The 15,331-nt window shown below is 33.0% G+C and overlaps 3 protein-coding genes across 4 annotated transcripts; 1 reads left to right on the plus strand and 2 right to left on the minus strand.

The window, feature by feature from the left end:
- Positions 1-838: 838 nt before the first annotated feature.
- Positions 839-8,126, minus strand: LOC130643047 (uncharacterized). Of its 2 annotated transcripts, none has more exons than XM_057449563.1 (3): positions 3,729-5,560; positions 2,388-2,518; positions 839-1,062 (listed from the first exon to the last, which is right to left on the minus strand). In XM_057449563.1, exons 1-3 carry the CDS (start codon positions 4,039-4,041, stop codon positions 943-945), a joined length of 564 nt encoding a protein of 187 aa, XP_057305546.1. In that variant the 5' UTR covers positions 4,042-5,560; the 3' UTR covers positions 839-942. The 2 variants fall into 2 exon arrangements, 1 of the variants encoding a protein (XP_057305546.1); XR_008982581.1 differs by lacking the exon at positions 839-1,062 and adding an exon at positions 7,562-8,126 and having other exon boundaries at positions 1,931-2,518; positions 3,729-3,848.
- Positions 8,127-9,879: 1,753 nt separating this feature from the next.
- On the plus strand, positions 9,880-13,050 carry LOC130643101 (uncharacterized). Its single transcript, XM_057449566.1, has 2 exons — positions 9,880-10,125; positions 10,324-13,050. The coding sequence occupies exons 1-2, from the start codon at positions 9,968-9,970 to the stop codon at positions 11,975-11,977; spliced, it is 1,812 nt and encodes a 603-aa protein (XP_057305549.1). The 5' UTR covers positions 9,880-9,967; the 3' UTR covers positions 11,978-13,050.
- LOC130643085 (uncharacterized) lies at positions 12,710-14,960 on the minus strand. The gene is made up of 2 exons (XM_057449565.1): positions 14,716-14,960; positions 12,710-14,639 (listed from the first exon to the last, which is right to left on the minus strand). Exons 1-2 carry the CDS (start codon positions 14,853-14,855, stop codon positions 12,710-12,712), a joined length of 2,070 nt encoding a protein of 689 aa, XP_057305548.1. The 5' UTR covers positions 14,856-14,960.
- Positions 14,961-15,331: the final 371 nt, after the last annotated feature.

Genomic DNA, 15,331 nt, shown 5'->3' on the forward strand with positions numbered 1-15,331 from the left:
AAGACCTCTCTTATGTAACAAAATTTATAAAGGAAATACGTAAAAAATAACTGATTTTGTAATGAATTATAAATTTTTTGCTGCAATTGTATTGCCTGTTGATTCGTTGTGAGCAAAATGACGACACATCGGCCATAAATGTGTTCTAATATCTGTTTTAAAAAAGTCAAATCAACCCAATTATTCACGCATAACCAAAAAAGTGTCTCCTTAATGAAGCTTCCGCCGTTAAAGAGATTGCGCTTATAGCAGCAGTTGCTTAGAACAAGTTATTCCAGTTTTTGAAATCTTTATTAAGTTTTATTATTGCAGGAAATGCAGGAGCATTGGATTAACTGCAATAATAATTTAAAGAATGACGTAGATACAGCTAAAAAACGGTAAAATAAAAGAAGTACAACCTACCTGAAATTGGCCACGGCTGCCACTCTTTTTATAGAATAAATTTGAGGAGAGTTAAGGACTTTTGATGAAAATTCTGAACCATTTTTGCGAAGATGGTGATAGTTTCATAAAAGTAATAAGGAAATATGAGGACATTTGCATATTTTCCAAAGAAATTGAAGAGATTTGAGTAAATTTTAAAGGTAAAATGTAGCAGTGCTAAGCCTTTCGACAATAAAAAATTGTTACAGGTTGTAAAACTGAAGAAGATTTAAGTGAGATTTGTTTAGAAATCTTCTTGCAGATCAGCATTGAGGAGTTTCGAGGAAACTTTTTAAAATTGGGGAGCTGGTGCAATTTTTGACGAAGAAAACAATAACGCAATTCACTTTTACATTTCCCATTATACCTATTATATATCGCAATTTTACAATGTCATCAGATATGTTAGATGTAAAGGTTTGATGCACATACTTTTTAAGCTGAACCATTTGGTTTTCCTGAATCCATAGTACTACAAACGACTGTTTTTGATCTCTACATGACTGGAAATGTTCTTTAAACTTTACAAGAAGTCGCAGGAAAAGTAGCCACAACTCTTAAAGCAACTTTCACTTTTTCAACTCGAGTAAAATTAACTGCTTTTAACTTGAGAAACATACTATTAGGTGAACAAATCTAAAAAACATAGTTTTTTTAAATATTACTCTAAACCGTATCGTTTTCTTCCGGGAGATTAGTGAAGCGACTATACCAAGGCAAATCAATCTTTCAATTCTGAATGAATCTAATTCTAACATAGGAATCGTAATATTTCATCAGAAGGAATTTTCTGATGGTGTGTTTGATCAGCAAAGTGTCATAAATGGGGTTCGGGGACTTCCTTCAAGAATTGCCTCAAAACGGCATTCTTTTCTAACCATCAAGTAAAGTATTCCATTTAAAACACCACACAGCTGAGAAGAAAAACATTTTGATTGTTCTCCCTTTTTTAGGTATAACATCTTTACAAACGAGAACGAAGTTAGAAAAACTTTTTAAATCTACTTTGCATTGTTGTAAACTTTTTGCTGTTTTCAGAACTCACACTCGCTTATCTAACTTCATCAGATTTAAAGATCTGTTACCCAAAGAATTAAAGTCAGGCATCATTTACAAATATAAGTGTAGTGGCTGCAACGCCACTTATATAGGTGAGACGTTCGCGTCACCTAAAGGTTCGGGCAAGCGAGCGCCTCGGAGTGTCTCCCTTAACAGGTAAGAAATCAACTTCATCTAATTGCACGGCAATTACAGATCATCTTAAAGCCTGTCACATCACATCATCTCTTGACGATTTTAGTATACTCTCTAGGGGTAACAACCGGTATTTGCTAGAGATTAAAGAGAGTTTGTTCTTAATGCGGGATAGTCCCCATTTGAATAACAGCATTAGATCTGCTCCATTGTATTTTATACAATTAGTATTTAATCTGTAACTATGGTTACTGTTAAATTTGTATATATTTAGGAGAACTTTGTACGTTTTTGATTGCTTGAAAATGGGTTTGTGAAACACCCAAAACGTCGCAAATAATGTAGTTTTTAGGTGAGATTTAATTTGTAATTAGTTATGTTCAAAATTCAAATCCAAATTTTTTCAAATAACTATTTTTGAGCCTGAGTTTTTCATAGTATACTTCAATAAAATTTTTGCCATTAAGAATAACCTAAGCATATTTTGAGCCTGAAAAATTACTTTTCATAATCATCCTTAAGTGTCATTATGGAATTTCGATTGGTTATAAAAAAATGTATCCTTTTAAAAAGCATATGGTTGATGGAATGCAATTAAATACTCTTATGCCGTTTCTGGGTTGGAACCAGTGTCACAAAAAAATATAAGTGGTGATTGGTGCAGAAATTGGTTAGAAATAATTTTGTTTTGCTGATCAAAACATTTTAATGGAAGAAATTTGATCAATTCCCTTTTAGGATTTTACAATTATTGCATAGCTACTGACCTTCTTTAACTTTTCTTTTTTTAATTTCTGTCGATCTTTTCCATAGTGGCAATCCAAATACCTTCTTCCTAATACCATATATGGCACACCAGTAACATCCCAATAAATTTTATGGGCTTTCTCGTGTAGATCTAAACAGCGAAGACACAAAAAATGAATAATTACTTGCATATACAGCTAGTACATTTGTGTAAACTACCTCCGAGTTATAATTCAAATTTTTTTTGAAAAATACTCTGATTTTTCATTTTGTGGTTTTTATAGGAAGGAAAATTTGACTATAGATAACATCTGGACCTAATAAGGTGGCACTTGATTTTTCATAAGTGGCATTGCAGCCACTGTAGAGCACATTAGGGCTTCTACTTTCGAAAAGTACACAACTATTTTGCCAATATCTGTACTAGAATGTACTAGCTGAAGTCCACTAGTCTCACCTAATTAATCATTGTTGATAGTTTGGTTTGCCCACCCACCCACCACTTTTCAATATTTCGTTTTGTTATTATGTACATCAATCACTTCATCCATTGTCATGGATGTCTACAACTGTTAACGTACCGATTACTCCCGCAATCAACCATTACCTACGTAGCAACCCGAAAATTGGGCCATCATTAGACATAAGATAAACACCTACTTCTATGACAACAACGATCAACAATGCTAGATGATTTACAACATCACATGGATGGGTCGATTGGCACATATACCCAGTGCTCTTGCCTCAAAGTTTTCTCTTTCAACAAATTAGCTGAATGTATTCTCGGATTTTGGTTAACTGGCCTTATATTTTCTGATCATTTTCATCATAATTGGCCAACATATTTGAATTTAGCACCAAAATTTAAGGAAACATGCAAAAATATCACGGTCAATCTCTTAAAAAATTTAAATTAAATTAAACTTTAAATTAAAATAAATTCTGTTCTAATAATGCTTTGGTATTCTAAATTTCAAGCATTGAAGAAAATCAACAAGATTTTAAGTAAAAAAAGTTATATTATAGTTAAAATGTTTTTTACTGTGGTTAGTAGTATCTTTTTACTGATAAGTTTAAGTGGCGCCATAGATTAGTGGTTAGCTCTCGGGTCTGCGTAGCTCAAAAAGAGCATTAAATACTCTAGGACTCTCCATCTAGACCATGGTCCCTCCTGGAAATAATAGACAGGGTATATCCCTGGATACTTTGTGAGGCTAGCCATGTAAAATATGCATATCTATCTATCAATCTATCTATAAGATCCAAAGAAAAGAGCTTAGCTAGAGCTACTGCTAAGTTAGAAAGTAAAATATATTCTTATAAAACCCAGCTATAGCTACAAAAATGCTAAACTATACCTATAGCACCAACATTTTTAGTTGTTTCAATAACCAAAAACCGTTGGATGCGATCTGATTCATGGTTTTTGATGGTGTCGGATACTTGTTTGCCATGGTTTAGTTTAGCTCTGAAAGAAACTGCCAAATAAAAACATAGAATACAGTAATTTGAATTTTTTAAAGTCACAATTTGCATTATTCTATATTCATAACCAGTGAAACAAAACGTCCAAAAATATAAGCATTTGCAGCAATAAAAAAATAATAATAATGTTTTAAAAGCCCCGTTGGTCGTTATAGATAGATTTAATTTTACCCCCCGGTTTACCATGGGCCGTATCTCACGGAAATAAAGTTTATCAACTGAAAAAAGAAAACCAAAGCAAGGAAGGTTGTCTCTTTTTCAAAGTAATCCTGAAAAAAGTTATTTCAAACAATGTTTACTCATCATGTTGTTAAATTAAAGCTGATTTGTTTCTTTTATTATTTTTGTGTTCTGGGAACGAGGTTGCTTTCTTTTTTAAAAAAAATTATCGAATTCGAATGGTAATTCGAATCTAAAGCGTAAAAAACAAAACTGTTGTTGTAGAGCGGCTCTTGTTGTCGAGCGAGTATAAAAAATTTATGTTGTTGTTAGAAATATTTAATACAAAGAAGAAAAACGTAGATGATATAACGTCAAAAAGAGAACTGATTGGAAATGTATCAGACAATTGTAGCTAGCTATACATTATCAATTTGTTTTCTTTGGGATGAAGCAAAGTTTAGTTATCGAAGTAAAAAACTGATTGGACTTTTATCCAGAGAACACTCAATCAAGTCTAGATATATTCTTAGGATATTCTTACCTTCTGACCTATTGTTCAGAGTATTTTCTTACTAAAAAAGTGCTTCTTAAAGAAATTATTTTCTGGTTCAAGACACAAATACAAACTCAATATTTAAGGAAAATTTAGCTCTGATAGAAACGGCCAAATATTGCTCACAATCTGCATTATATTTATAACCGCTAAAACAAAACCTTTCAAAAATATAAGCAGGTCCAACAATAAATAAGATATATAAAAATGCAAAGGGTCTAACAGAATCGAAGGTGTCTAACAACGGTTATGTAAAAAGCTAAATCTGCTAAACTTGCTTTGCAATGTCAGAAGTATATACCAGGGGAACTAGTATACCAGACATTAGAAATCGTTAAGTCCCACAAAAAAGTTTATTGCTAAATATCCACAATGCACAGTTTGTAATGCATCATAGCAAATCAGCTATTTAGTCTATTGTATTCAGCAACCCTTCCAGTGCACAAACGTTCCGTGCAAGATAACAATGCAACGTTTTCGAATTTAAAAATCGAATAATGTTTCAAACGATCATAGCGAAACAGATGAACTTCTGACCCTGATATATCAGTTCGGGAGATGACACTAAAAGGGAAACAATTTCCCATGTTTTATAGGGAAATTCCCATGTCATACCGGGAAATGGTTTCCCATATATATAGAAAACTCTTTCCTAAACTATTTTTTTTGATTTTAACTTGGGTTTCTCTTTTGGGAAACCGTTACCCATTCTCAGAACCATTTTACGGAATTGCAGAAAGAGGCTACAATAATTTTTTTTCTTTCGGTGAAAATTCGCGGGAAAATATTCCCTTTCTATTGGTTAAAAATTTGTAGTGCGCTTGTTAATCAGCTCATGCGCAGATTCCTTTTTATTTTGGTGGTTTCCATAATGGGAAACCATTGCCGTATTTCTGGCCTGTTTGGGGTAAAGGTTTCCCAAATGGGAAACCGTTTCCTAAATAGACCATTTCCGAGATTATGCGCCATTATGAATCTGCGGAACTTAGTGGTGCAAGTTGAACTTTGGACTTCACGTTTTATTCAGTCTTTTGCCTAACGGAACTGGAACAGTTTTGCTTTTTGTTATCTGTTTTTATCTTCTTGATATTATTTTATGATGTATATTTTGAAAAATACTTTTATTAGGCACTTATCTGTACTTTTAATTTCTTTTTGTACAATAAAGGCAACTTAATATATCCTAAAAACCTTTAAACTAGCTATATAATTAGTATATAATTGATGCTTGGTTAAAGGTGATTTCATTGTATATTTAGAAATTGTGTTAAAATTGTGAAGCTGCTTTGTGCAATATATAAAGATATTGGCATTGGATTTTTAACTTGGTTTATACTTTACTTTAGAGAGAAATTTTGGATATCGGAAATACCTTACTGGATTTGGACTTGAACTTTGTTTTTGAATTTGTAAAGAAATGTTTAAGTTGTAGTATTTGTGAAGATCTAGAGAGTTATAATCCATTGTCAAAATATTTGTCAAAACTCTACAATGTTATCTATTCCTAAAGTGAAACTTAAGCTCGCAAAATAATCTGGCTTCTTCTCTATGATAGTGTAAAAAAATTCAATAAACTGCCCATAGAGATACGGTGAAGAGAGTCAGTCGCAAATTTTAGGAATAGAGTCATTAGTCATTTTAATTGCAAATAATTTTTATTATTTTTATAATTTTGTTTTTCTGTGATAATTACACTAATCTGTATGTTTGTCCCTTGATTCGTCTTAAACACTCCTATCTTTGAGTCTTTCAAGAGTTGTATTAGAAAGAATACCTGTCTTTCTTTTCTGCTTTCGCTATTGCCATATAATTTTTTGTACGCCTCCCTTATTGAAAAAAATCAAAAAGGGAAAAATGTAGAAATTAGTTTACTAGACTACAGTGGTATTCAATTTTTTGTTTTTCTATGTTATTTGTTTCTGTTGCAATGTATATTTCACATGATGTTTTGTTATATATATATACATATGTTTTTTATTGGTTTCTTTATCAGGACACGCAATTATAGCAGTAATTTATTACTAAAGTGTAAATATTTTTGATAAATAAATAAATTATCCTGTGAAGCTCGTTTGAGTTATTGGCATAATAAGTTCCATTGCAGAAAAAGCTCTGGCGATTAACTCAACTATTACTCAGTCCACGAACGGACAAGAAGTCAGTCAGCTGCCTCACACTAAGTTCTAAAAAATCTTCATACATTGTAAGAGGCATAATTCGATCGTAAAAATATGTTTAAAGTTGATTAAATATCCACTCAGAGTTAAATTTTAAATGTATTAAATAGGAGTCAAAAATAATAATAAAACACACTCAGTATTACCTACGTCCTACACGTGTATTTAATTGCTATTTATAATTTATTAATAGATCAAAGCAATACGCCTAAATGGATGTTGTCTGGTGTTATCAATGTTACTTAGATAAAAACATTACGAAGACCTAAACACGCTAATAGTGTATACAAAACTCGTTTCTTTTTGTTTGTTTTAAGAGAGTTTTCTACTACAACATATAGGGTTCAAAGTTCAACTTGCACCACCAGGCTTCGAAAATCCATAATGGCACATAATCTCCGAAATGGTCTATGGGTAGTGGTTTCCCTTTTGGACTCCAGTCCTGAACTGTATAGCTAGCTATATTCTTACAAAAAAAGTTCTTAACTTTCTGGACAAATACTATACTCATTATTCTGAATATATTCTTAGCATGTCCATGTCCTGAAAATATATAATGCCTTAATAAAATAAAGCATGCTATAAATAGCCCATAGTTAATGGCAAATTCTTTTTATATTTTAACAAACAATCGAGGTTGGACATAATCTTAAGATATTCTTAACTGACGCTAAGTATATTCTTACAAAAAATATGTTCAGGCTGAAGACAAAACATATTTAAGGGAAAGTTTAGCTGGAAGCGTGTAAACGGCTTAAAAACTTTATTCACCTAAATTCATTTCTCTACCAGATATATAATCTAAATAACACACCTGCTTCCCTTTCGCTTTCTCAGTAGGCCGCTGAATCTGTTTTGTTATGATTCGCACATGTCCGTTTCCTGTAGGCATTGCACGAAATGTTACTGTTTATTTCACGCTGCCGAATAACAGATATTTTGTTATCTTACCCCAAGTAGGGCAAATTTCTTCAAAGTAAAACATTTTTTAACTCATCCTACTGAAGATTTTAGACCAAGTTTGTCTGTTTTTAGACTGTTTTATTGATCACTCCGTCACATAACCTGAATTCTTCTGAAAATTTGACGTTGCAATGTTCATTCATTGTGTTAGCTGTTAAAAAGGACGGCGAATTTGATATCGTGCTCCCACAAATACTCCTTTTTCAATGCTCGACTTTTTGCTTTTTTTTTCATACTTGCGCTACGTAGGGTGAAAGCACTCGGTGTAGGGACAAACAGTTTTATCCGACTTTGTATAACACTTAACTTTCTACGTGCGACCACATTATTTTGTTTAGATTTTACATAAAAATGCACAGCACATACGTTCACAGCTTCACGTTGGCTTGTTTACAATACAAGATTTTTCACCCTAGTTTGCTATTTTATTTATGTTCTAAACTCAAGTACACATTTGAAATATTCTCAGATCCGTTAGTTGGGCTACATAGACACCGGCTCACAGTTTCAAAAAATTACTGCGCGCGCATATCACAACATTACGTAATACATATGCGCGCGCAGAAAAGGCAGTAAAGTATCTTTCGCTCAGGGAAGGGAAGATGCTTTATCCAAAATGCGATTCCGTGGTTTTAAATTTAAATTATTATTAGAATTACGTCATTCAAATATGACGTGTTGTTGCGTAATACCGAAATGCATTGGGTGGCGCATTTAGCAGGAGTTCGCGGAAAAAGCCTGGACGCACACGCACGTGTTTTTGAGATTTTGTATACCGTTGAAGTTTTCAACTAAAATAAAACCTTTCGAACTGTAATTATCGTTCAATAATCAAAATAAATAAAACGAATAATGAAAATCTAGATGGTAAGTTGTCAAAGTTTTTTTTTATTATTCTTGGATATTATAAAGAAAAAGTAAAAGCTGGAAATAATTCAAAATCGAAAATTTTTTTCCACTGGATACTTTGTAGATTGTAAAAAGAAAAACAGAAATATATATTCGAATCCATGGAAGATGTCGATGTAGCAGTTAGAAATCTCGAGATAAAATTCATTTCTCTCTGTTTATCAAAAAGATAAATCATTCGGAGTTGCTGGTGAGTTTAAGTTATAATAAAAAAATTGATCTTTTGACCAAGAGAAACAAAAAGCAGTAGTCTTCTTTAAAAAAGAAAATCTTTGTGTGTGTTACCAACTTAATTTTTTAGATATTAATTTAAAAAATCACAAGATTCTCTTCGAAGATATCAAGAACAAGGAGTCACCCCAACAAATCCTTGTTGCCCTGTAACCACATCCTATCCGTCATTAGTGACAATGTCGCAGATGTATCCTGGAAATCTTTATCGTCGCGATACACTTTATCTCCTTTTTCATCTTGGATCATGAAGTTATTACCAAGGAGGTTACTTTAGAAGATAACCAAATGTAGAACGATTTTATTGACATTAATGATGTCGAAACCGAGTCCGTTTTAATAGATTCTATTCCTAAAATATGTTTCCCAAATAGGTTTAAGGCCTCGTGTTGCAGAGAAATTTAAACCAAATCAAGAGCTTGTCATTCAGTGTATGATAATGATGCACTAGACCATCTTCATGAAACCTTGACTCGGCCTTTAAATGATCTATCATTTCATGCTCCCAAGGAAGACAATTTGGTTTTGGAAAGACCAAAAGTTATAGAGGATCAACATATTTAAGTAAAAAATTCCAACCTCTCCCAAAACCAAAACCAAAAAAATCGGCGTTTTCGGGAAGAGTCGATTTGGCTGATGAAAAAAAAAGTTTTCATCCATAATCAACATTGTCTCCAACCTCGTCCCCAGGGCATCTTGTATCTTTTCTGACCCCGGGACGGCGAAACATGTTCGTATGGCCTCCCGGGGTCAGAAAAGATACAAGATGCCCTGGGGACGAGGTTGCATTGTCTCTAAAAAAGAAGAAAATCATGCGACGTCTGTGGTTGAAGAGTTCCCTGAATACGATCCATCTGTCATTTATGATGTACCAACGGAGCAGGAGCAGTTTAATGACACTGCTACTCAATTACCAATAAAATCTGGGTAAATCGGGAATCTGGGGTAATAAGTGGAAGCCATATTTAATGCCAAAGTATTTTAAAAAAGAGTTAATTTTAAAATTTAAAACCACGGAATGGCATTTTGGATAAAGCATCTTCCTCAGGGAAGTCAAAGGCAAAGAACGTTTTATTTCAGAACTTATACTTAGATTTTTCAAGAAAATTTGGTTATAATGGATCCACCAAGTAAAAAAAGAAAACGATCAGTGACGTGTGCGGTTTTGAATTGTGCCAACAGCGAGTACAACCTTGAAGTTTGGAGAGATAACATCTGTGATGTTCACAATGTTATCAGACGTTCTGATGCATGCTCATGTAAAGAACCTTACAGGTGAGAAAATATTTTACACAAGATTAAGTGTTTATAGCCAGAAACTAGCAGTAACTAGCAAATACCAAAGGCAATAAAGGGTAGCTTTTAGGTCTTGCTAAAGGGCTAGCTAGCTAAGTATATAGCTATATATATTTATATATTTATATATATAGCTAGAGCTATATATATATACTATTTTTTTGTTTTTATTTTTAGCTTGTTCACCTTTCCTTCTAAAACCAAGAGAGCTGATGCTCATAATAAATGGAGGCAACTTATTAATCGTGCCAGCCCAAAAAATCCAGCAAAATTGATGACAGCTAGACCCAAACAACGGGTTTGTTCCAAACATTTTGTTGGAGGGGAACTATCATACGAGCATCCTTATCCAACTCTATGTCTTGGTTATGAATCAGCTTCAAGGACTGAGAAGTTTGTACCCTCTGCAACACGTCGACGAAAGTTGTCATACTCAACATCGTCATCAAAAAAACAAACATCTAAAACGGAGAAAGTGGATCCCAATATTGAAAGTCCTTGTATTAGTAGCGTAGCATCAAACAGTGACATTAATATTGATATTCAAAGTCCTGGTACTAGCATTGAATCTTGTATTTCTTCACCATTACCAGAGTTATTGTCACCTAATAGTACAGTATCATCTATGTTTTCACCCCCACAAGAGATGATTTCACCTAACCTTGTTTCACATCAAGATAATGCAGATTTTATAGTTTCGGATTCAACTAAGGAAAGAGAATTACTTTTAAATTCACTCTCTGAAAATATCTTGAAACTAAAGGCCAAAAACAAACTTTTAAAGAAAAAAATCAAGTCACTTACCACAACAAAAAATTTATTTAAAAATCAATTCAATAAACAATCTGCCACCCTTAATATGTTACATAAATCTGTTAACAATTGTTCATGCAAGTTACCTTTATATAAAAGTCTATTAAAATCAGATAAAAAATGTGACTTTTACACTGGTATTATAACTCTCAAATTATTTGAGCACCTACATGACATAATAACACCTTTGGTTCGCAGAAGATGGAGAGGTGTTAAAAAAACTTCAACTGGCATATTTCGTAATTTTAAAAAAATACCCAAGAGATTTGGCCCTGCTCGAAAGTTATGCAGCAAAGATGAATTTCTTTTATTTTTAATGAAACTGAGACTTGGTTTACTAAATGAAGATTTGGCAGACCGTTTTAGTATTTCAGAAGGTTTAGTCAGTGGTATTATAGCATCTTGGCTTAAAGCTTCTTCGTCTGTTTTATCCAATATGGTTGAGGTTCCGGAAAAAGGCAATATCACAGCAACTTTACCAGAAAGATTCAAATCAATGCCTGACATTCATTCTATTTTAGATGCTACTGAAGTTTTTATTGAAACACCTAAGAACTTGGACTTACAACGGAGTACTTGGAGTCAATATAAACATCATAATACTTTAAAAATCTTAGTTTGTATTGCACCAAACTCATCTATCATTTTTTTATCAAAGGCTTATGGGGGAGCAATATCAGATAAAGAGGTTACAAACAAATGTGGTTATCTTGATCTTGTTCCTAGCTATTCTCAAATTATGTATGACAAGGGGTTTAATTTAACAAAGGAATGTGAAAGTCGTTTTATCTCAATTGCAGTACCTCCTGGTAAAAGAGGAAGTGCCCAAATGACTCCTGCGGAAATACGAAAAACAAAACGGATTGCAAATTTAAGAATCCTCGTTGAACAGGTTATTAGAAGACTCAAGTCATTTCGTATCTTAGGTTCAGAGTACCCAATCAGTATGATTAAACTGTTCGATGATGTTGTTATTGTGTGCGGAGCGTTATGTAACCTTAGAAAATCTATTATCTGATTTATATATGAATATATTATATATATATTTTTATAAGGTAATATTTTTTATATATTTACACTTCTATTAAAAAATTATATTATTACTTGTGTACATTTAATACATAGGAAAGAATCAGAGTCCAATGGAATGTCTTCTTCAGTCCTTATCTTAACACAACTAAAGTGAAACCAAAAAAAAATTGCCTGCTTCTATCCTTAATACATTTGCGGTTGACTTCACCCATGCTCAAGGCACTCGGGCAGAGAAAATTGGTTTGATCAATCTCCCTACCTTTAATACTATTTCTTTTGGTAAAAACTCAATTAGATTTAATGCCATTAATTCCTGGAATAAATTGCAGTCTTTAATGACTAGAAAAATTGTTTCCCTTGATTATTTTAATCTTAGAAGTGATCTGAAAAAGTACTTTGTTTCCTCTTACTAATCCTTCCTGAATTGTCAGACTTGGCCATTTGTTTCCCGCATGGTTGTTTATCATTTGACCCACTTTTATGTGTGTGTTGTTTTGTGCGTCTCGTATCGTTTACTGTAATTGTCCAAGGGTGGCCATACCCTTTGCCTTAGCTTTATGCTATTAGGTATGGTCTCCCTTCAATAGCATTATATATTTTAATTTTGTTACCCTGACTAATTATGATATTTATTTTCTTTTTCTTTATATTTATTTTCTTTTAATTTTAATTGTATATATATAACTGCTATTGATAAATAAAATATCTATCTATCTATCTAACCATTACATAAGTCACACATTACACTGTTTTCATCAAATGAATTTGGAATATCTGCAATGCTCTTTGTACAAATGCTACAAACATATAAGTCTTTTTTAGCTTGGCGTTTTTGTTTAATTTTCTTTGTTTTTCCTTTATCATTTGTCTTTTTGAGTATATCCACTGGGCTTTGATTGTTTATGTCATGTGTGTTTTCTTTGTTGTTTTCAGTGTGTGTTGGATATATTTTCTGTATTTTTTTATTATTTGGTGAGCCACTGTCAGTGTCATAACAGTTTTCGTATATTAGTGCTGGTGCAAAATGCTTGTACCAAAATAAATTTAAGCTTTGTATAATATTGTCGAAAAATTCTTGTTCAAACAAAATTTTTTCTATATAATGGCCATGATGTGTGAAGACAAAGTACCAACAATGACTAAAACTTGCAATTCCGAGTTGACCTTGTATTTGATAATAGTGACTATGGTTTTTTTTTAAAGAAATGTTTCCATCTTGGTTTTCAAGCTGCTGAAGGTTTAAGACTGAAGGCTTATCATCTCTGATAGTGTAGGGGCACTTGATTTCTACCAAACCCTTTCCACAACAATTACATTCAATTTTTAAATCAGGCGAAGCAGATATATATGGGTAATCTTTAAATACTATTGACCCCACATCCGAAAATAAAACATTTTTATGACCACATTCCTTTAAAACTTTAACAACAGCAGTTTTTGCATGTGGCTCGGTCGCTGTACCGTGACGTGTCGCAAATGTTTCAAAGGGTTTAGCACATAAAAGAGAGTTGACTATGTTTTTTGAAGATTCATTCTCATTGTTTTCCAATGTTTTCACTCGAGAGCAGATTTTTTTAAAGTTTGAAGCAGTCAGCCTGCCTTCCCTTTGATTATACCATTCAGTAGACTGCGACTGTGTCCTTGTGTTAATTTCAATAGCTTTTATTTGTGTATTTTCTATGTTAATAGACTTTGTAAATATTTGAACATTTTCCTCGCTTGTTTTATTGTGATCGATTTTAAACTTTTTTGCTATTTGCTTTATTCCAAGAGGCATGTCTTCTGCCTGTTCAACTATATTTTTTCGCTTAGTAGTGCCTGTTAATAGCTCAACAAAGCAACTATTTGGAGCAAGTGTTTTTAACCTTTCAAAAAGCTTGGCTCTGACATGCCTCGGATCTGTGGAAATAGAGTCAGTAGAAAAGGATTTGTATGCCTCATTAGTAATGTATACATCACGTTCTGTTGATTTATTTCCTTTTCTATAATGATGTTTGTGAAAGGTCATGTCACATATTGGTCCATTAATTACAGTGGTTTTAGTCCCTGTGGGAACATTCCATTTAGCAAGTAAACTAGTTGAGCCAGGTTTTGTAGCTCCAGTAGATACAGCAGCCTCTATTCGGAACAACATAGCAATCACATGGTTGCACCCTCCCAATAATCCAGCCACACACGTACAATGAGCTGATTTTATTCTGCCCCCTGGTCTTGCTCCATCTTTTTCAATAATTGCCCATACATGATACGGTTTGTTATGGATACTCTGGGAAGGAGTAACACGGCACCTTAAGACACAATATTTAGATTCTTCACAAATGTCATTATAGAAAATTTCTTTAACAAAGTTGCAACGGAAATATCTGTAGGATTTTCCTTCCTTGTACTCCGACTCCAATCTTCTTATCAAGCTATCTGTTTTTTGTAAAATTTTTAAATAACTCTCGATATTTGTGTAATAAACTGATGGCCATTTTCGTAAACCACTGCCTTTTTGTTCTGCCAACCAACCGTTTGTGATATCTAACGGATCGGGTATGTGTTCCTCTTCGACAACTAACTTTTTTTGATACTCAGCTAGAAGTAGTCTTTCGCGTCTTTCAACATCTCTATCTATGGGAATATTTTCTTCGTAGGCTGAGAAAGCTCTGGAAAAAAATATTTTTATTTAAAAAACAAGGTATTCACCACTCAAGCTATTCAACACTTGACTAAAGAACAAACCTGCACACCAAAGTTTCAAAATCTCCCTCAGTTGACTTGGAACGAAGATTTAAATAAGTTTTTAGTGCATTTTCACTCCACATTTTAAAATCTTGCAACGTATTTTCCTTATAAAGGGATGCTTCTAAGTTCGATGACATAATTAAATTAACTGTATATTTGTTTTCCACTGATAAAAATCGAAAGAGAAAGTAATCGCAAAAAAACCCACGTGCGCTACTTTAGACAGCGTGTTTACGAGTTGATAAATAGATATCTACTTTGCTTCTTTTGATCTGGTATTTACACTGCTTTCTCAGTTTTAAAACAAAGATGGAAAACGATACAGCGATCTTTGGTTTCTCTTGCGCTGCATGCGCCTTATTTTTGTTATACATAGATGAATTATAGCTGAAAAAGGTATTATTACATCTAGGTAGAGGCATTATTATTTGTTTTTTATCATATCAAAGCTTAGTTGGGTGATTTTTATGATTTCCAAGGCAAAAACAAGCTAGGGACTCGTATTTCTACGTTGTTTGTTTACATTCTTTACTGCCTTTTCTGCGCGCGCATGTGTATTACGTAATGTTATGATATGCGCGCGCAGTATTTTTTTGAAAGACTCAAACTTAAT

The sequence above is a fragment of the Hydractinia symbiolongicarpus genome, chromosome 1, assembly GCF_029227915.1.
Source record: "Hydractinia symbiolongicarpus strain clone_291-10 chromosome 1, HSymV2.1, whole genome shotgun sequence".
NCBI classification, from domain to species: Eukaryota; Metazoa; Cnidaria; class Hydrozoa; order Anthoathecata; family Hydractiniidae; genus Hydractinia; species Hydractinia symbiolongicarpus.